This window comes from Pezoporus wallicus, unplaced genomic scaffold (assembly GCF_028554395.1).
Source record: "Pezoporus wallicus isolate ANWC-B61680 ecotype Strahan unplaced genomic scaffold, APGP_CSIRO_Pwel_v1 contig_5485, whole genome shotgun sequence".
NCBI classification, from domain to species: domain Eukaryota; kingdom Metazoa; phylum Chordata; class Aves; order Psittaciformes; family Psittacidae; genus Pezoporus; species Pezoporus wallicus.
This window is the reverse complement of record NW_026641550.1, coordinates 4,951,267-4,970,479: the sequence shown is the minus strand read 5'-3', so window position 1 is coordinate 4,970,479 and position 19,213 is coordinate 4,951,267. Positions and strand designations below refer to the sequence as shown.

The 19,213-nt window shown below is 44.5% G+C and overlaps 3 protein-coding genes across 5 annotated transcripts in view; 1 reads left to right on the top strand and 2 right to left on the bottom strand.

Annotated features, from left to right (window-relative positions):
* Positions 1-251: 251 nt before the first annotated feature.
* On the bottom strand, positions 252-2,924 carry NHLRC1 (NHL repeat containing E3 ubiquitin protein ligase 1). The gene is made up of 2 exons (XM_057424290.1): positions 2,827-2,924; positions 252-2,040 (listed from the first exon to the last, which is right to left on the bottom strand). Exons 1-2 carry the CDS (start codon positions 2,922-2,924, stop codon positions 831-833), a joined length of 1,308 nt encoding a protein of 435 aa, XP_057280273.1. The 3' UTR covers positions 252-830.
* Positions 2,925-4,065: 1,141 nt separating this feature from the next.
* Positions 4,066-14,990, bottom strand: TPMT (thiopurine S-methyltransferase). Of its 2 annotated transcripts, XM_057424350.1 has the most exons (9): positions 14,836-14,989; positions 14,166-14,327; positions 13,289-13,381; positions 11,818-11,950; positions 11,290-11,342; positions 6,791-6,865; positions 5,967-6,052; positions 4,957-5,001; positions 4,066-4,204 (listed from the first exon to the last, which is right to left on the bottom strand). In XM_057424350.1, exons 2-9 carry the CDS (start codon positions 14,303-14,305, stop codon positions 4,089-4,091), a joined length of 741 nt encoding a protein of 246 aa, XP_057280333.1. In that variant the 5' UTR covers positions 14,306-14,327; positions 14,836-14,989; the 3' UTR covers positions 4,066-4,088. The 2 variants fall into 2 exon arrangements, with proteins under 2 accessions (XP_057280333.1, XP_057280334.1); XM_057424351.1 differs by lacking the exon at positions 6,791-6,865 and having other exon boundaries at positions 14,836-14,990.
* Positions 14,847-19,213, top strand: part of KDM1B (lysine demethylase 1B) — a 29,991-nt gene continuing 25,624 nt past the window's right edge. Inside the window, exons 1-4 of one of the 2 annotated variants that reach the window (XM_057424346.1) lie at positions 14,847-15,011; positions 15,213-15,279; positions 17,875-17,977; positions 18,761-18,885. In XM_057424346.1, coding sequence (XP_057280329.1) covers positions 17,888-17,977; positions 18,761-18,885 — 215 coding nt within the window. In that variant the 5' untranslated portion in view covers positions 14,847-15,011; positions 15,213-15,279; positions 17,875-17,887. Of the gene's footprint in view, positions 15,012-15,212; positions 15,280-16,827; positions 16,913-17,874; positions 17,978-18,760; positions 18,886-19,213 lie in introns of those variants that run through there. The other variant, XM_057424345.1, reaches the window with a different exon arrangement.

The following is a 19,213-nucleotide window of genomic DNA, read 5'->3' as shown; positions in this document are numbered from 1 at the left end:
AGGAGGGCAGTATTGGAAAGTTCCCAAGCACAGGAGTCTTAATAGCATAGCCAACTCAATTTTATATATGCAGAAGTATTTGTGGACTAAACACAAATACTTCAAGGAGGTTTTAGGGAAAGCTGCTCATGCTGGTAGCCACACACCAAGTTATCTCCAGGTATAGACACAGGCTATAGACACATTATACATGAAGATCAAGTGCTCCAGTAGAACGCTAATAAAGGCAGGAATAAACAAGTACAGGAAGAGTACTTCCAGAAGAGCGTTTCCCCAGTATGGAAAATAACAGGCTTCAAGCACTAATTTACCTCACATAACTCACTCATCAGTGGTAGCTCCTCCATCACAATGATCCTAGCTGAATTCAGGCAACCTTGAACTGAAGCTTCCATTTCTCCTACCATTTTATCAAGCCAGTCTCCTTTCTCAGGCAGAAACTGTGGAAACAGAAACTCTGTCACTTTTATGAGTGCATCTGTGCTCAGCAAAGAATAATGAAAACTACATGCTAGTAAACTGCATCACTTTCCAAATGTTGTTGTTCTTGTCCAAAACATTTGGTTGTCAAGGTACAGAACTGCTTTAAAATGCCAAATTATTCTTCTGCTTGATTCATTGTTGACTACAGCCTGCAACCAACAGGTCTCCCATAGACAGGCAAGAGATTCAATATAAGTTCTGCAGGAAGCACAGCATGTTGGTCAAAGAGGACAACATCACTTACAGCCCAGAAAATGCTTCCTTCCTGCACGCTAGTAGCACCAGAACTTTGTGTGCTTTATGGCCAAAAGCAGCTTGAACCTATAGCAGTAAGAACCTAAACCCATTCAGGTGGAGCTAAATATTTTTACTGAATGATCACCGCTGTCTAAAACAACGAGGGAGTTGTTTGCTGCGTAAGTCAGTCCTACAGGGTAATAAAGCCCATGGCTAATTAGAGGGTTAAAGATGGGAAACTCCTCAGGTTTCCCTAAGCATATTACAGCCTGGCTACAGATATCAGTTACTACCACATGACCCTCTTTGTCAAAGGCCACAGCCGTAGCATATATTTTGGAGGGGAAAACAAGGTTCAGACCAAAGCTATCCATCTGGCCGACAAGATCCATCTCTGCACTGAATATCTTCACTCGGGTGCTGCTGCTGTTCGATCCTTGCGCTTTCAGGTGCTCTATTACCACAATAGCGCCCGAGGTCTGGGAGACCGCAACCCCTCTCGGGCTGATGAGCTGAGACTGGATCATCTGACACTTCCTTAATTTCCCCGTCTTGAAGTTGGCCGTCAAGCGGTACAGTGCACCTGCCTCCGCGTCAGTCAGGATGACTTCACTGTCCGGGGTGGCATCCAAGCCCCAGGGCAAACAGAAACCTTCCCGGACAGCCAGGACCCCCCTTCCCTCAAAATCAAAGGCCTTCACGGAGCAGTCCCCACCATCTGTGACCACCACGTGCCCGTCTGATGTGACCGTCACATCAAGCGGGTACTTGATGTCATTGCCCGCGTCCCCCCGCTCCCCGAACTGCTGCAGGCAGGAGCCACCCGGCCCAAAGACGTGGATCCTCTTCTTGCCGTCATGTGCCACCGCCAGGCGCCCCGACCTCCGGCAGGCTGCCACCCCGGTGGGGTTCACCAGCGACCCCCAGCCTCCCAGCGACAGCCGGAGTCCGAGGCCCGCGGCGCCCGGCCTGGCCGCCCCTCGGCCGCCGCTCCTGCCCAGGGCCGAGGGGATGCTGGTGCCGGCGGGGCCCAGGACCTCCAGCAGCTGCAGCAGCGGCAGGCAGTCGGTGGTCTCAGCGGAGCTGCAGGCCCGCCGGCAGAAGGGGCACTCCAGCCGCCGGCGCTCGGGGCCGCCCAGGGCCTCCACACAGCCCCGGCAGAGAACGTGCCCGCAGGGCAGGTTGCGCGGCCGCCGCTGCCCCCCGTGGCCGTACCGCTCGAAGCAGACCCGGCACTCCAGCAGCCCTAGCTCCTCCTCGTCCTCCGCCGCCATGCCCGCCGCAGTGAGGCCGGGAGGGTGCGGGCGGGGCGCTGCGCTGCTGCGTCAGGCGGGCATCCCCTGCGGGCGGGCGTCCCCTGCTGGCGGGCTGCGGCACTGCCGGCGGGGATAGCTCGGTCCGCTGCCGCCCTCGCCGCTTGAACACCCGCCGGACCCGCAGAGACACCCCGGCAGCGGATCATCGTACCGCTGCCGGGCTATTTATCCCACTGCAGCATAGCCTAGGGGCATTTCTGTACCACCAGAAGCGCTTACTGCGTGACCTGGCAGTAGAGAACGCTGGAAAAGACCAAATGCACAGGTTGCAATTTCAGAGGATTTCTCTCGCTATTCTGGGAAGCTTTTGAAAATCAGAATCACAGAATGGTTTGGGTTGGAAGGGACCTTAAAGATCATCCAGTTTCAACCCCCTGCCATGGGCAGGGACACCTTCCACTAGACCAGGTTGCTCCAAGCCCCATCCAACCTGGCATTGAACATATCCAGTGATGGGGCAGCCACAGCTTCTCTGGGCAACCTGTGCGCCAGGGCCTCACCACCCTCACAGGGAAGAACTGCCCAATATGTAATCTGAATCTTCCCTCATTCAGTTTAAAGCCATTCCCCCTTGTCCTGTCACTACATGCCCTTGTAAATAGTCCCTCTCCAGATTTCTTGTAGGCCCCCTTAGGTACTGGAAGGCTGCTCTCATGTCTCCTCTCCAGGCTGAACAAGCCCAATTCTCTCAGTGTGTCTTCACAGGAGAAGTGTCCTCTTTCAGAAAATGCAACAAAAATATTTACACCAATGGCCAGTAGCCACTTTCCTCAATCAGGTGCGTACACACATCCTGTAAGCTGCATGGGCAGCATGTGCTTGTTCTGCATCCTGTATTTGCAATGTATTCTCAGAATAACTGCCGGGGTACATGCACAGCAGAGCCATCTTGCACATCCTGAAACGGCTCATCTGGCAGGTGGCATTGCTCTCACCAGGTTGTCGCATACCATGTGCAGGACATCATGAAACATTTGCCCCAAGCACCTGGTCTTTCGCAGCCACCACGTACCCACAAGCGTAAGATAAACATCAGTGACTCTCCCAAAGCATCTGGAAGAAATTTCTGGATCAAGAGGAAGGAGATGCCTTAACCTGGTAGCTGCAGTACTGGCCAGCAGTGAAAATACATGAAAATAGCAGCCTTCAGCTCGCACTGGCCCACTGGCTACACCCTTTCCTCTCCCTGTTAACCCAACTTTGAAGCACCAGTAGCCACAAGCAATACTGAGAGTTGCAGTAGGCTGTAGCCTGGGGACTGCTGAGCTAAAATCATCACACACACTCTGGCTCCAGGACTGCAACAATCTAAAATGCCCCATGGCTTTTACTCACCTTCTGGCCTTGGTGAATTATAATATACTACATTGCAATTGTACCTTTCCAGCATTTTTTAAAATAAGCTGCTAACGGGAGAAGGCCAGGGCATTTTCTCCCCCTACTCTCTCCTTTATCGTCATCTGGTTTGCTTCCCTCCTTCCTTCTCCTTCCTGCTCAATGGTAGCTCTCCTTTGGCAGCTGCTGCCAAGCGTTCTTGCCCGCTCATTGCCAGCTTGTCACTTGACTTGTACTCAGGACTAACATGGACGGAGAGGAGCAACTTGCGCCAGCTTCCCACCTCTCTTGCTCAGTTGCCTGGCCTGGCGTGAGGCCAGTGTTGCAGTAAAGAGTATCTGAACAGCAGCTGCCATTGCTCCCAGGGCTGCCAACCAATGAGGCTGACCCGCAGAGTGCCAGGAAGTGCCACTGACTGGCAACAGCCAGAAAGGAACAGGGACATTTATTTTTTCCCAGTCCCGACGACATGAATTGCTATGGAAGAAAAGATGTAATTTAGAACATCTTGTTTGTGCATGGAGTTTAAGCAAAGGGAGGAACATCTCAAGACAGTGAAAGCAATTATGTAGGAGAGCTGACTTGATAAGCAAAATGGACCGGCATTTTCCTGTAAGCTGAAGCCTGCTTTAAGAGTGATCCAAAACATTTCTTGTTCTAAAAGGTGAGAGAAAAATAAAAGCAAGATGGGAGGTGAATTATTTTAAGTAATTTTAATCAAGATACAAGCTTCAGCAAATACAGCACCTCCAGAAAATAATCTAGTCCCCATTGCCTGTGTCTCTCTGAGAAGTCGTTGACGTTTTCAAGATACTTAATTTCACAGTGGCTGCCTGAAAAGGAGGAAGGAGTAACAAATTACTGACTGATCACCGAAAAATGCAAGCTGTCAGGGGAAAAAATAGTCTTATCACAGATTTCCTCATAGCCCTAATGCAGTGACATATATGCACTGGGGAATGCTTTTGTACAGGGATGCAACTGCCCATGCCAATGACTGACACAGACACCGCAAGGGTCTCAGAAAGCTGTAGACTTGAAAAAAGTGCAATAACAAAGCATATCAGGAAGAGCTTTTAAAATTAGATTCTCAACATAATTCTGAATTTCATTATTTTGATGGATTTCAGTTGTACAGTTACCGTTTTCTTCACATGGCATGTTGTTTCTCTTCTATGGCTACGAAAGTACAGCAGAAACTGTAGAACGCATATGCAAAGGCCTTGCACTAAAATCAGGTAGGTGGTGATGAGGTGCAGAGAAAGACAAAATGGTCAAATGGGACTAAGACTACAGCTACAAGATCACTGAGTGCAGTATGAATCCTGGGAGAATGGAAAGATACAAGAGGGAGGAAAGAGACAGTATCTGTCTCTTGGGTTTTCTTCCTATCTTTTGAAAAGCTGAGAATTTTCCTTGACAGCAAAATCCCTGTGGCTATATGGTATTTGATTTTCCATGACTCCACCCTTTAGATAAGAAGTGAATGACTCTCTATTACTTGTCACAGGGTAACATAGAAGCATATAAACATGCTGATATGTTTTGGAAAAAAATCCCAAGGATCAGCTGAAATACCACTTACCAAACAGGCTTTTAATTTCAGATTCAGGAACATAAAAAGGAGGGCCTGGAAAAAAAAATGAGTAAAGCCAATCAGAGAATACACAGGAAAGAGACAGACATTTACACCGCAACAGGAGAGCCACAGCCCCATCACTCGCAGCACCTGGCCTGTAATTGGGCCCCAGTGTGTACCACCATCTGCAGGAACCAGAAAACAATCATGTCCAAGAACTCGTGGCACCTTGGTGGGCTACCAGACAGCTTTAGGTGTTGCTGCTGTATCTACAGTAGCCACATTGTCAGAAGTCACAAACATGCAGCGGATACCACTGTCAATGTGATGTGTGAATCTGGCCTACAATCTCTTTATACTACAATGGCTTAATTAAAGCTAAAAGCTAAATAATGTGAGAGGGAGAGCAATGAAGTAAACTATTGTGGCTTATGATAACAATCCTTATTTTTTTTTTCAGGCATAATTATGCTCAAGAACCCAAAAGCAGCAAGAAATCTCTTTCTTTTGAGAGGTAATAATTAACAACAACACAAATATTTTAAGATGTCTCAGACTTTGGTATGTAATAAAAGCTATAAAAAGAAAAATAAACCACCAAAACCTTGTGATTTTACAGAATTTCACCTCTTCCAAGCATATTCAGACAAGGGCAGTGGCTGGGAGAGAGACAACATGTTGGGTTGCAAGACTGGATAAACAGAGGGAAGCCATTGAGTGGGACTGCTTCAAGCTCCCCAGGCTGGACAGGATGTTACTCTAACCATTCACTCTTCCAGCTTCATTGTCACAGCCACACTTCCAGGTTCCTTTCATTGTTAACATACTGTATCTGTCCTCCACTTACCCTTAGCATGCCTGAAGACTAGAAAGAAAGCACAGATGTAATGGTGTGATCAGCTGACAAAGCTATGCTGTCAAAAGACCCAGGGAAGATACTAATGTATCTACCACATCTATATACAATCTGTATTAAAGCATGCAAAATCAAAACATGAACAGTGTGAAGTTCTCACCTTTGTGTTTGTTTGGATCATATGAAACTGTAACAAGGAGATAAGAAGAATTTGGCTCCATTAGGGTGACCATCAAACTGGCATAGCTAAAAGGAGAAATTTAAACTTTACTATTTTTTAACTGTGCAAACATTCAAGCATAGCTCTTAAAATACTCAACAAAGGAGGTAACGTATTTCTATGCAGACACAACTTGAACTCAACTGCACAGAAACTAAGCAAAGCTTAGTTTGAATTTCATGAGCACGAAACTCATGCTACGCGTGAAGCACCATATAAAGGTTACTGTTTACTTCTCATAAACAAGCATTAACCTTTTTTGTATGTTCATCTCAAAACTAACAAGACAAAACATAGTATTCATCTGCCACAGTCTAGAATACAGCACACAATACAGCACTGATCTTTTAAAATTATTGTGAATTCAAGACTGTATCTAATTAAAAAAACCTTGGTCAAACTACTTTTGGGTTGGCTATAGGCAAGAATGGAAAATTGGAATAAAGGGAAGTGAGGGCAGAAACAACAAAGGGACGAGAAGCAGATGAGGTGAAAAGGAAATAATAAAATTCAGATGAGACTGGCAGCTCTGCTTCTGCTGGGTTGGAACAAACCACATATTTTACAACCAAGAGGCAGGGCCGCTTCCTGCAGGAGCCTCACAAATCTAGAGTACAGCACTGTGTGACTGCAGCTGAAGTGTGCGGTAGAGAACTCATTTAGGTTAGTCCTTTGAATGAAAGAGGACTCATCGACAAGTGGCAGGAGGAAAATTGTCACTGCATACATTAGAGAAAAGACAATAACAAAGCAAGTTTACTAACCGTTGTCTGTCGCATGGATTCACAGCTACTAGAGCTCCTCTATCCCAAACCCCATCAAACTTGCCAATTACTGAGCTATAGGGAGATGAGGAAAAGGTTTAAAAATACTAAAAAGACACATTTATCTTTATTCAGCTACTCTGTGAAGTCAAAGGGATTTTCCAGCTAGCTGTACTGCAGATTCCCCCACTACCTTTTTGTTACGGTCCAGCATTTTCATGATCCAAAACAGTATCATCTGGAACCCAAAAAACCCTACTGGTATATGGCCCAGCTGTGATAGCAGAGGTGCTGGAACTGCTCAGCATTTCCCCATCATTAGGGGGTGCTGAGACGAGGCAGGAAAGCAGATTAAGCACACTTGGGTTACAAGTCTGGGGTTTTGGCAATCATACTGCACTAACATGCACTCAGCACATCAATAGTTCTTGGCCACCTTCTAAAACCCATGCATGACTTCAAATGCAGGTTAAGGAAGGTGCCTCTTTGCTTTACTATCACTGAACTCAGCACACCCAGTAATTTTAGACACATCAATTCCCAGCTACATGCCCAGGACAGTCAGCTTCAGGTTGGAATTTGTTTAATGTTATAAAAGCTAAGTTATACTGCTACTTGCCTCAGTCTAACACTGCTGCAGATACAATTTTTGCTCCTCGATATGCTGGCAGATAACTTCGGTGACCACCCCAAACCTGCAAATGGTCAAGACTATTGAGAAGTGCCCTTATAGATGGGTGGCAAAAGCAGTCAGGGTGACACTAGAAATAAGAGTATTTGGGGGTGTGGGGAAGGAAAAGCATTGTTTCTGCTAATTATTGACATATGAGTTTAGAAGTGAGGTAGTAATAATGTAAGCTGTGTGATTTCAAAGAAAGTCTGAAACAAATTTACTTGGTGAGAAAAATATGGTATGGAATTGTGTAATAACTTTCTGCCTCCTGGCAGGGTGTCAGAGTCCAATTGCATCACCTGTTTCTTCACTTCTGTACTGGTTTTGGCTGCGGTAGAATTACATTTCTTAATAGCAGCTTGTATGGGGCTACATTTTGGATTTGTGCTGATGTTAATGTTTATAATACATAGACATTTTAGTTATTGCTGAGCAGTGCTTACACAGCATCAACGCCTTTTCTGCTCCTCATACCACCCCAACCAATGAGCAAGCTGGGGGTGCACAGTGAGAAGCTAAGAGATGACACAGCTGGGACAGCTGAACCCAACTGTATCCCAAGGAGTATTCCATATCATATGGCATCATGCTCAGCAATAAAACTGGGTGAGAGGTTGGCAGGGAGACCTCTGCTTAGGGACTGGCTGGGCATCAGTCAGTTGGTCGTGGGCAATTGTCTTAATCTGCATCACTTGTCTTTCTTGGGTTTTATTTTACTCTTTGCTAAGGGTTTTGTTGTTTTTTTTTTTTTGGGGGGGGTGTCTTTTTTTTTTTCCCCTTATTTTTTTAAAGCTTCTTTTTAGTCATTAAACTGTTTTTAATTTCAACCCGTTTCTTTCTTACTTTTACTCTTCTGATTGTCCCTGTCATGCCACTGAGGGGGAGTGGGTAAGCAGCTGTGTGGTGTTCAGTGGCCAGCTGGGGTTAAACCACAGCTTCTCCCTGCCCCTGTTCATTTCATTGCTAAGTCTCTGGCATCTAACCTAGAAGCTGATCCTATATTTCCCACTCTACTCTGATGAGAGATGATAACACTTTTAAGTCCTGACTTCTTTTAAAGTTTGCCAAGACTAAGCATCTAATTAAAATTACCAGCCTCTTAAGTGGAAGGAGGTATTTAAAGACACAGTTAAACATGCAATGCGCACAAGAGGGACAAAGCAAAGTCTAGTGGGGCAAGTAACAAACTTGATCTTCTGAGGCTTGGAGGCTCTCCGCTCTGCAAAGCTGAGACTGCTGCACGACTTTAGGCAAGTGCCTGGAGTTTTCTGCACTCTGTTTTCCTTTCTAACTTTAATCTGGTCTAACTGGAACGGTGAAAGTGCTCCTCTTGGGTGTACCTTTCAGTGTACCACTACCCAATCCTTTAGCCCCACATTAGCTCCTGCTATGTGTTTATACGGTACCCCACATGAGAGATCACAGTCTAGGTACTACAACAACTAATAAAAATTAACATGTAAAGCAGAAATTCACATATATGCTGAAACCCCACTGTATTTAAGCAGTGAAGTTGTGAATTCCTCTCCCTGCATATGTTTAGTAGATTCAGTTAATGCAATTTTAATTTTTTTTTAAATTGCAAAGTCTTGCAGCCATAGTTGTATTAGGAGGTACAGTGGTTGTGTAATAAATAGAACTGTTTTACATATGTCCAGAGTTCTCACAAAAAGCAGTAAATCCTGTTACTCTTTAACTAGTAGACTAACAAGAGTCTTTGAAATGTCTCATTCTGACAAAGGTCACAAGCACATCTGAGTTCTCCTCTAATGAATGCTAGGCTAATGGAGATCAAAAGGATTTGTTAGCAGGCTAGCCTCAGCAAGAGAGAAATAAGTTTCATTTCCATAATAACTGGGTAATTAATCAAATTGTCTGTATGTAGAAACTCAAAAAGTGCATTTTGCTAGTTAGAGGTATCTGCTGACTGCTGCAGGGAATGCAGTTCATACTTTCACCATTACTTCAACCAGTACAGAACCACGGATCCAGAATATCTGACAATTTATTTTGAGGATGACAGACTATGCACTGGGCCCAGTAAAATGCACTGAAAGCGTCATTAATTACCTACTTTTGGTTTATTTCATAGTAGTATTCCACCACATTCTGACGGAAGTTACAGGTTTCACAATGCTACTTGCTACAAAACTTAGAACTGAATTTTTCAATACTTGCAGACAAGAAGCGTGAGCAATCCCTGGGCAACTTGTCAGCTCACAGCAAGAGGGATTTATAGGGATCTGCACAGCAAGTAGCTGCACTGCAGGGGCAAGGCAGGGAAGAAACCAGGCGGTATCTACAAAGTCACATTCATATACAGCCCATCTGTTCCAAAGCACTCACTTGCAGGACTAGTTATATATAATACTATTCAAACCAGCTGGAGTCAGCTGTACCAGAAGTCTTAGCAATGGTCTATTGTCTAACAGACTCTGGACTCTAGTAACAAATATTGAGTTTCTTCCAGTTTATGAAGATGAAGGAAAAAAATAAAACCAAATGGAGTACTAGTAAACAGGATGTTCTGGTGCCCTAAACCATTACTATTATGCCTGTATTTGTGCTAGTTTTGAAAAGCCCATCCAGACAAGAATTAAGACTTGACCTCCTTTTCCTACTGAACAGCTATGGAACAAATCCTTGTTCCTGACAGTTTTTTGTAAGAAAAGCAAACAAACACACAAAACTTCACCAAAACCTTATAATCTCCATGAAGAGGGAACTATAATGCAGGACTTCGGGCACCTTCAGCTTCCTACAAGATATGTTATGAAAATAGAAACAGCACTGCTTTCCTGCCTGGTCTCCAAGCTACGCCAGCACCCATGTAGGAATTTTAGGACAAATTTAAATGCACCCACTGCCAAGCCCACTAGGAAACTACTGAGGACAAATAAACATGCCAGATGCATTACTGTTTGTGGCACAGTATTCTATGCCAGAGGCTGGAGACAGTCTTAAGACCTCCTGTAGTCTCTGAACAAGTTGTTAATGTTCAAAATTCCCCCATCAGCTGACATCTGAGCAGAAGAAGGTCAGGTGCAAAGCCACCACAAAATCTGAGAAGCGATGCTTGAGGCCACAGAGCACAATGGATTGAAACATTTTTCAGAAGTCAGTAGTGCAGACTGTGCAGAAGTATTTTGCATTTCCTGTTGTGTCTTTTCAGTAAGAAATAAGGACATTTTAGCAGTAAAAGTCCTTCAGAAGACATTACTAAGTCAAGCCATGTTCACCAAGACACTTGCAGAGTTACTGTTTGACAATATATTATGTAGTTACATACACTGGAGTGATGTAATGTACTTTAGGTCCAATAAGAAAAGTATGTTAAGTAGAGCATGGGATGCATGTAAACAATGGGTACAGCTTACCTATGCATATATTAATCAACAGTTTTGGGGAAAAAATGTGTTTAGTTAAAGGAAAAGCTGAGTAAGAAGATACTTCTGCATATATTCTCTACTTCTACTAAGCTATTCTGAGTAAGGGATCATGATAGGGTTTTCCTTCATAGAATCCTCCAATAATGTTAAAGATTATTTGTATTTACTGTAAAAGCAAACACATTTTTCCATAACTTTCACAGGACAACATAGAACAAGCAGCCCATTTAAAGAGACTTAGTTGGCATCTTTATCTGATGATCAACAACGGTTGATTTTTATTGCAGACTGGCTATTCATGTTTTTCATACAAGTTAATGAGAGGACCTGTTCCAAATCTTTATGGCTGATTCAAATAAAAAAATCTGACAGTATTATGACAGTATTAATACATGTTTGATTGCAGAGAATTGTAAAATAAAACTGTGTGTTCCTACCTGGACAAATCATAAATACTGCAGCAGTACAGAGAAATGTTCCCAGAGATACTCTACAATATAAAGCAAAGGAAACAATACTTATTAGCAAACTGTCTTTAAATATGCACTTGAAAGTGTATGTTTATACCTTAAAATATGCACATATACTATTTTAGACTATACTCTTACGTGTAATAGGGAAAAACTGTGAGAAACACTTTTAGTTTTAATTTACTGAAGCACCACTCCTGAAGATGCCCTCCAGAGAGATTCTGATCTATCAAGGCATGCAACTGTCCAATTTTAAAATACATTTCCTTTACATTCAGGTGCTTCAATGTTATAAGAAAAGAAGGCTGAAGTAATACACTTAAAAGAAGGACTTCTCAGTCCAGAATTACAACTCAGGGCTTCCTTTCAGATCTCTTCAGGGCAAGTGAATGATTATCAGAGAGGCAGAGGCATAAAAGTAGAATGACTTGTTTGCTCAGTTATTGCATTGCATGATTAACCACACCACATCATTTGACAATGCATGAAACATACCTGCAACTTCTTTGCTCCTGGAATCTCTACGACTGGCTCCTCGCTATAAGGCAGACTGTGTTCTGCAAAAAACTCCTTCAGTGCTTGCTCGCTGACTTCCACACCAACAACGCAGTGCCCCATGTCTGCCAGCCTGCACATAGCAGAGAGAGGTCCTGAGGCTGTGTAAGGCCCACGTGTTGGACCATCACCAAATGTGTATCTCCTATGCAGCACTTATTTGTTAGAATCACATAATGGTTTGGGTTTGAAGGGACATTAAAGATCATCTAGTTCCAATTCCCTGCTGTAGACACGACACCTTCCACTAGACCAGGTTGTTCAAAGGCCCACCCAACCTGGCTTTGAACATTTCTGGGGATTGGCAGCCACAGCTTCTCTGGGCAACCTGTGCCAGTGTCTCACCACCCTCACAGTAAAGAACTTCTTCCTAATATCTAATCAAAACCAACCCTCTTTTAGTTTTAAACCATTCCACCTTGTCCTATCACTACATGCCCTTGTAAAAAGTCCCTCTCCAGATTTCTTGTAGACAAACCCTCGTTTTAGGAAGCACTGGTATGTCTTATCCTGACTTTCCTATTTTTCATATTTTACTGAATACCTGCCCTCCATGATTTGAGCTCAAATTAGCACCTCTTGGCATACAGTTGACAAGGACTTACAGGCTTTATTTGGATTCGATTCAAAATTCAATACAGTCCATTTCAGTTCACAGAAACATGTTCTGCTGTGACCTGCAGTGGCTGAGGCACGCTGTCCACCCAGCTGCCTCTGCGGCTTGGCACTAAGAGGCAGCAGGGTGCGGCAACCTCTTTGCTGCCGCAGCTCAGCATGGCAGCAACGTGTCAGATCCTGCAGTCAGCCTCACAGGCAGTTATCACGATAAAACCTAATTGGGACTAACTTGATTTGATTCCTTGAGGATGCAGTTCAGTCTCCTATTTTGGGGTTTGTGTCCCCCCCTTCCAAAAACCCCACTGACAGCCCCTAATTATAAATATAACCCTTCCAGAAAAGTAAAAGGAAAGTAATAAATGTAAAAAAGAGGAAGTTACATTTAGCCCAAATCATTTTAAGTTCCCAGTGTGGCAGACCACATGGTCCACTGAAAACGTGGTCTAGCACAATCGACCTCATTGTAAGTAGTTTAAGCTGGCACTGTCACCAAAAGCAACAGTGGCAAGGGCATAGCTGTCCATCACACATTCAGTGCTCCCCAAGCTGAAGTTGGGACAATCAGGAGGACTTTCATGTTAGTCCTTATCAACTGCATTCATGCTACTATACAAAACACTAGCAAATTAAACCAACCTTCCTCCTCCCTTCAGCCTTCAGTGACACTGCTTTCCTACCAGCAGAGATGCAGCACATTTCCATTGACCAGTATAAGGTTGGGAATTCCCCCTCTCCCTCCAGCCCCACATCAAATCAGATTTTTGCTCTTACAATCTGTTTGCAAGAGATTTACCATTTCATGTCTACTGCTTTACCACAAAGTGGGAAAAATATCCTCAGTTTGCTCCTGCCACTTAAAAGAACATCCAGATACTTCTGGAGGAGCCTGCAGAAGAACAGACACATTTTACTTAACACTGTATTTGTGCTGGCACATTAAAAGCCAAGGGCTACACGCCATGCAAGGGAGTACACAAACTCCATGAGGGAACACAGATTCTTAGTTCAACTTGCTTCATAACATCAGAAATAAAAACATAAAATAAAAATATTTAACTTCCATTTACTTAGAAAGAAAGTAAATTTGATTTCTGTTAGAAACAAATACATTTGTTTGTTGTTTTCTGTTGGTCTTCTCAAGTAAACCAACCCACCTACCTCTAAGTGGGCTACAATAGATAGCTTCATAGTTTTCGTTGGTTTTCGTAAGTTTCATTGGCTGAAACTTATATTGAAACTTATTCTCGGTTGAAACTTGAGACTATACAATCAGGTTTCCTCTCTTAGGTCCCTGTCTTCCAGTGCACAATAATCCTCCAATGCCCCCTGCATACTGTTTTAGGCCCCAGTGTCATAACTTATGAACAGGAGTGCAAAGCTGCTGCATCAGAAAATTGAAGATTTTTAGCCAGGCCATGATTTTTAGCCAAGCCTGATCTAAGAGTAAAAAAAAAAATCTCAATTTCAATCCTTTCTTTTCTCTGCCCTTTTCTGACAAATGTAGGTAATGAAAATATGTACATTTATTTTAGTTTCAAGCTGTGCCAGTGTAAAAATAATTTTCCTTTTGTAAGTGCTCCATTTTCTATTAAGAGTATCTTGGATGACTCAAGCCACTCATCCCACAGACTTTCTCTGAACAGTTTAGGCAAGAAAATGAAGTCACATACGGATGCCCTTGTTCCTTGTGAAACCCAATGTTACGCATTTCCCATTTCTGCAGCCATTCCTCCTCAGTCACCACTCTGTTCTTCTGTGCCCCCGTATCAGAGTGCTCCAGGACCCCGGCTGCATTTGCTGAGCGGTCCATGGTCCCCACGGAGTGCTAGGAGCTGTGAAAAAGAGAAAAATCACCCCCATCCAATGGATGGTCTGGAACCGGCTCTTACTTCCTTGAATCAAACACAGAATTAGGACACTTTCAGAGATTACAATTTGGCGACTGTTTAAATGCAGCTGTACTGAAAATGATGCCGCGTACTCCTGCAGCCCGTGGCTTCTGCAAGACTTTTTCCCCGGAGTGAAACCCGCAGTTAAGCGTTACGGAAGAGCCGGTGACCTCCCGTTCTGCACACATCTGGAGGCCGCCCAGAGGCTGCAGGGCCCTATTGCCCCGGGGGACAGGGTTATGGGGTTAAGGTGGGTGCGTGGAACCGGCCCAAGCAAGGGATCCCTAAGTAAGTGCGCAGACACCGACACTTCTCACTCTGCCTCGTGTGAAACCCGTGAGCAGACCGCGGGGCCGGAAACCGGCGCGGGACGATGGGGCCCTGGAAGGCCCCTGCGGCGCTCAGCACACCCTCTTTCCCCTCCGCTCCCCACCCGGGCGGCGGTCACTACCTGCGCGGCCGCGGGTCCAGGGCCCGTTGGGGGCTGCAGGGCTGGGGCGGTGCTTCCCCGCTCGCCCTCCCCCTCGCTACGCACCGCGGAGAGCGGAAGCGGCGGCAGGAGGAGGCGGGCTGAGGGTGCTCGGCACCGGGAGGAGGAGGAGGATGGCGGCGGGGATGGTAGCGGCGGTGAGTGGCTCCCTTTCCTCAGCTGTGGCGCCTGACGGGGGCCCGCCTGCCCCGCTCCTGCTAACCTCGGGCGTCGGGGCAGGTGTGAGCGCCGCCTCCGTCCTCACCTCCCCGCTTTTACCTTCCTTCCCTTTCTCTGTCTCCCTTCCTCTCTCCCTCCTTTCCTTTCCCCCTTCTTCTCCCGTTTCTCCCCCGCTGCAGCGCTAGCAGGAGGCGGCGCGGACACGCTTGAATGTGGTCTCCGGTCCCTGAATGACCCGGCCCCGAGGTGAGTGCCAGGCGGCGTCGCCGCGCCACCGCGAGCGCTTTCCTCTGCCGCCGGGTGTGCGCCTTCCGCGGGGAGCCCCCGGCCGCCTCTGGTGACATCCCCGCCGGGGACAGCCCTCCACCGGGGACTCCCCATGGGGATCCCATTCGCGGCTCTCACAGCGCTGGACCGGGGGCGGCCGGGAGGCGAGGGGAGGGGAAGGGGGCTGCCGGCTGTCAGCCCCAGGCAGTGCCGGCCCCTCGGGGGCGAGTCTCAGAGGTGCGCGTTCGCGGTCCCGCCTCCCCTTCTGTGTCAGGTTGCTCTCGTTTCCTCCCTGTGTCAGTGTGTGATTTCTTTTTACGCCCCCTCTGCCCTGCCCCTTTCCCCCCCAAGACAAACTTGCTGTCGCTGCGCAGGTAAGCCCCACAGAGCTTTGCCGTACAGGCTACGCATTACAGGCAGATGAAATGTTACAGAACACGACAGCATATTATGCATTTCTCTGTCCCCCTCTAAAGGGCCTATTTTCTCAGCCGGTAATTTCATGTTTATAGGATGCAGACTCATGTAAGTAATGTTTGCTTGTTCTTTGAAAATTTGTGTTTTTTTAAGGGGTGTTGTTTTGGGAGGGGAAGTGGAGAGGAAATGGGGATACAGCTGGAAGTAGTGGCCTTTCTTACATTTACATGCATAAGCTGATCTCTTTTTCTCTCTTTCACCCCAACTCCCATAGTACTTGCAGCAAAAATATGTTTGTGATTCTGTTCTGCCTTTCAAAATGGGAGACCTCTCTCAATATTAAATATGTTTACCAGACTTCTTAGTGAATGATAACTGCCACCTTTTTCTACCCCTGTATACACAGTGAAACTGATGAGAGGTCCTTTTACCTTCTCAGATAAAGGGCCTCACAGTGGCAGCATACTGTGGTCACCTGGTAGTTGCCAAAATGAGTCGCCTGGTGCCTTGCTCATCATTAAGGTAGTTTGTAGCCTCTGACTGTAAAGGCAACAGCATGTAGGACCAATGACCTAGTGTCAGAAGCCAAGGTAATACAGAGAGATACTGACTGTTGTGCCACTGATCCAGAAGGAAAGCTCCCAGGGTGGGGGTGGGAAACAGCCACCATTTCCTTGGGTGTTACGCAGTAGTGTAGGCAAATCTTATGTAAATGAAACTGGTTGGTTTTCCTTTCTCTACTCTCCAACCTCATCCACACCCACACAGTGGTCAGTAATGGTGCAGTGACATTTTTGCAGGGTTTTTTAGGCACTAAAGATTGCCTTAATGTTTTTTTTGCTCCTCCCTCTAATTGGTTATAACTGAGGAGGGGAGCAGGGGGAGGAGGGCTACAAAAAAGAAAGTTATTTTCTGCATTGGGCTGTCCGAACTAATTTTTCACTTACATGCAGATCATCATGTGATTTTCCTTTCCCTCCCAAATCAATTTCTCACTGCTTGAGAGGAGAATGAAGCACCAATTTACTTGATTTGCATCAGCTTGATTTGAAACTTTGTAAAAATGCCCGTTCTCCCCTTCTGTTACCTTTACTTTTAGCAGAATTCCTGAATGAAGCTATTGCTACCATGTCCGTCGCTGTCAGCTTGAACAAGGAAGCTGCAGCCTGAAACAGAGAATTGAGAAGTCTCAAATGTAATTAATTTTTTTTTAAATAAAAATCTCTATTACCACAAGTTAACATTCATGATGCAGCACTGTAGTATAAGGGTTTTATTTCCACTTCCTTTCTGTATGTGCTGGAGCATATTTACATTTAATTCTTCTAGGCTCTCTGTGTTTTACTCGCTGTGAAAAGAATGCCTTTGATAATACCATTTTAAATATGCTTTCGTATTTCTGGGCCGTACTTTCTCATACTTCATGCTTTGCAGCTTACATGATAAACTGTGATCTTTTTCATGTTCCCGATGATGTAGTGGAAGACAGCAGACCACTATAGAGCTCTTTTGTGGCTTAAACCTTTTATTTTATTGATTTTCATTTATTTTTAATATTCTAATCTCCTATAATTGCAATGCAACTGAAGTTTAGCCTTTAAATTCTCATGTACTTTCCTAGGAGGGTGTGCAAGTCTTGGAACTTTGTTCACTTGGTATTAAAGATCTCTTTGGTACTCTGATTGGAAAAGTGCTTTGCAGTGCAAGTCTCTTACTACCAATAAATCACTAGTTAGCATTACTCAGAGTGGTATTTCAATGTGTGCATTATGAGCTGACGTCTGTTCACTGTGCCAACCCAAATTCCAGTCCAGGTCTGCACGTAATGCCAATCGGATTATTGAAATCCAGGATATGCTGATCTGGAACAGCCTGTCAGGATGTACTCAAGGATCTAATCTTAACTCCAAATTTAGTTTAAAATACTAGTATTGTTCCTTTCCATAAAGCTTCATTCTCATTTTCTTCCTGAATTAACAGGCAATCTAAACAGGTTCTTACCTAGGTAAGAAAGTAGTATTATGACTAAAAGTAGTATTACGAGTGGCCGTGGTGCCCTGGTGATTAGACAGCTCTGCAAAATCAAGTAATTATATTTATTTATGTATTTATGCATATATTTATTTATTTTAAATGACTGCCTACCATTTTTTGCAGATCTAATAATACAATGTCAACTGGAAGGGTACGAACAAAAAAAAAGGCATGTTCTGCCGACCAGTCTCCAGACAACCTTCCTCTGAGGAGTTCTGGAAGACAGGTATTGTTCATGCTCTGGTATTTTTTATTTTCTTTTGGCATTTATAAAGCAAGTGGGCTTCACCGTGGGTAGGCTGGGACTTGGAGTAGTTAACCAGAGAAAGGGAGCATTGCTAATTCTGTGAATAAGCAGGCGAAGTGCACCATTTGTGAATAATACTCAGAAAAGAAAAATGCTCAGTGTAACCTGTAAATACTGGTTAATATGTTAAAAATACAACCAGACAAAACTGTCTGCTCATCCAGATGAGGCCTAAATCAACACAATACACAGTACCTTTGAGGCCCAGAAGAGACATTTGGTATATAGCTTTATATCTGGAGTCAAAAAAAAGCCACAAGCCTACGCTAGTATTTTATTTGAGGCACAGATAAGATTGCTACTAATTAATATCAGTAAGTATGTGAAGGAGAGATTTTCTGAAGGAGAAACAGAATGGATGATGAGGCTTGACTCATTAGCATGTGATGGATCTTAAAATATGATTTAAACTGGAAGCTTTGCTTGTAGTTTCTCCACTGGATCAGCTAGACTAAGGGAGGACATTTTTAGCTTTAAATGATATTTCCAGCCTTACTGGTTATTTTTTTGGGGGGGGTAGAAAAACTGACCTAGTTTGACAGCTGTTTCATGCGGCAGCTATTTCACAATGGATACAAACATTTTCATTAATACCACTTTAACCATTTGATGCTACCCACAAGCTGCAAAACTCTCCGAATGCCGTCTTCTAGAAGATGCATTTGTGTCAATTCTGGTCAGATTTCAACTGTTCTTTATTAGGTGAAGAAGAAAGCGGCTGAAGCAGCAGATGATGATGATGAAGCATCGGAGAAGAAATACAGAAAGTGTGAAAAAGCTGGATGCACTGCAACATGTCCTGTTTGCTTTGCAAGTGCAGCTGAAAGGTTTGTTTCTTTTTATCTGCATATTCCATAGACTTTTCTGAACTTGCAGCTGAAGTATAGGATCCCAACTATATTCTGAAAAATCCCTTTATTTCTAAATGTAGAGGGAGAATCAAAAGGTTCTCATAGGAGTCTTAAGTCTCACAGGAGAGTGTCACAAGTTATTCGTGTTATGGATAACTTTCTGCTATGGAAGTTGCCAATTCAGATATAGAATATCTTTAGAATATACTTATTTATGTTATTAGTGGTGTCTTCTGGAACATGCCTTGTTTCTGTGAAACTGAGAGCGTATTAGTGTAATCTGAGAAAGCTGAACTTGCTTTCA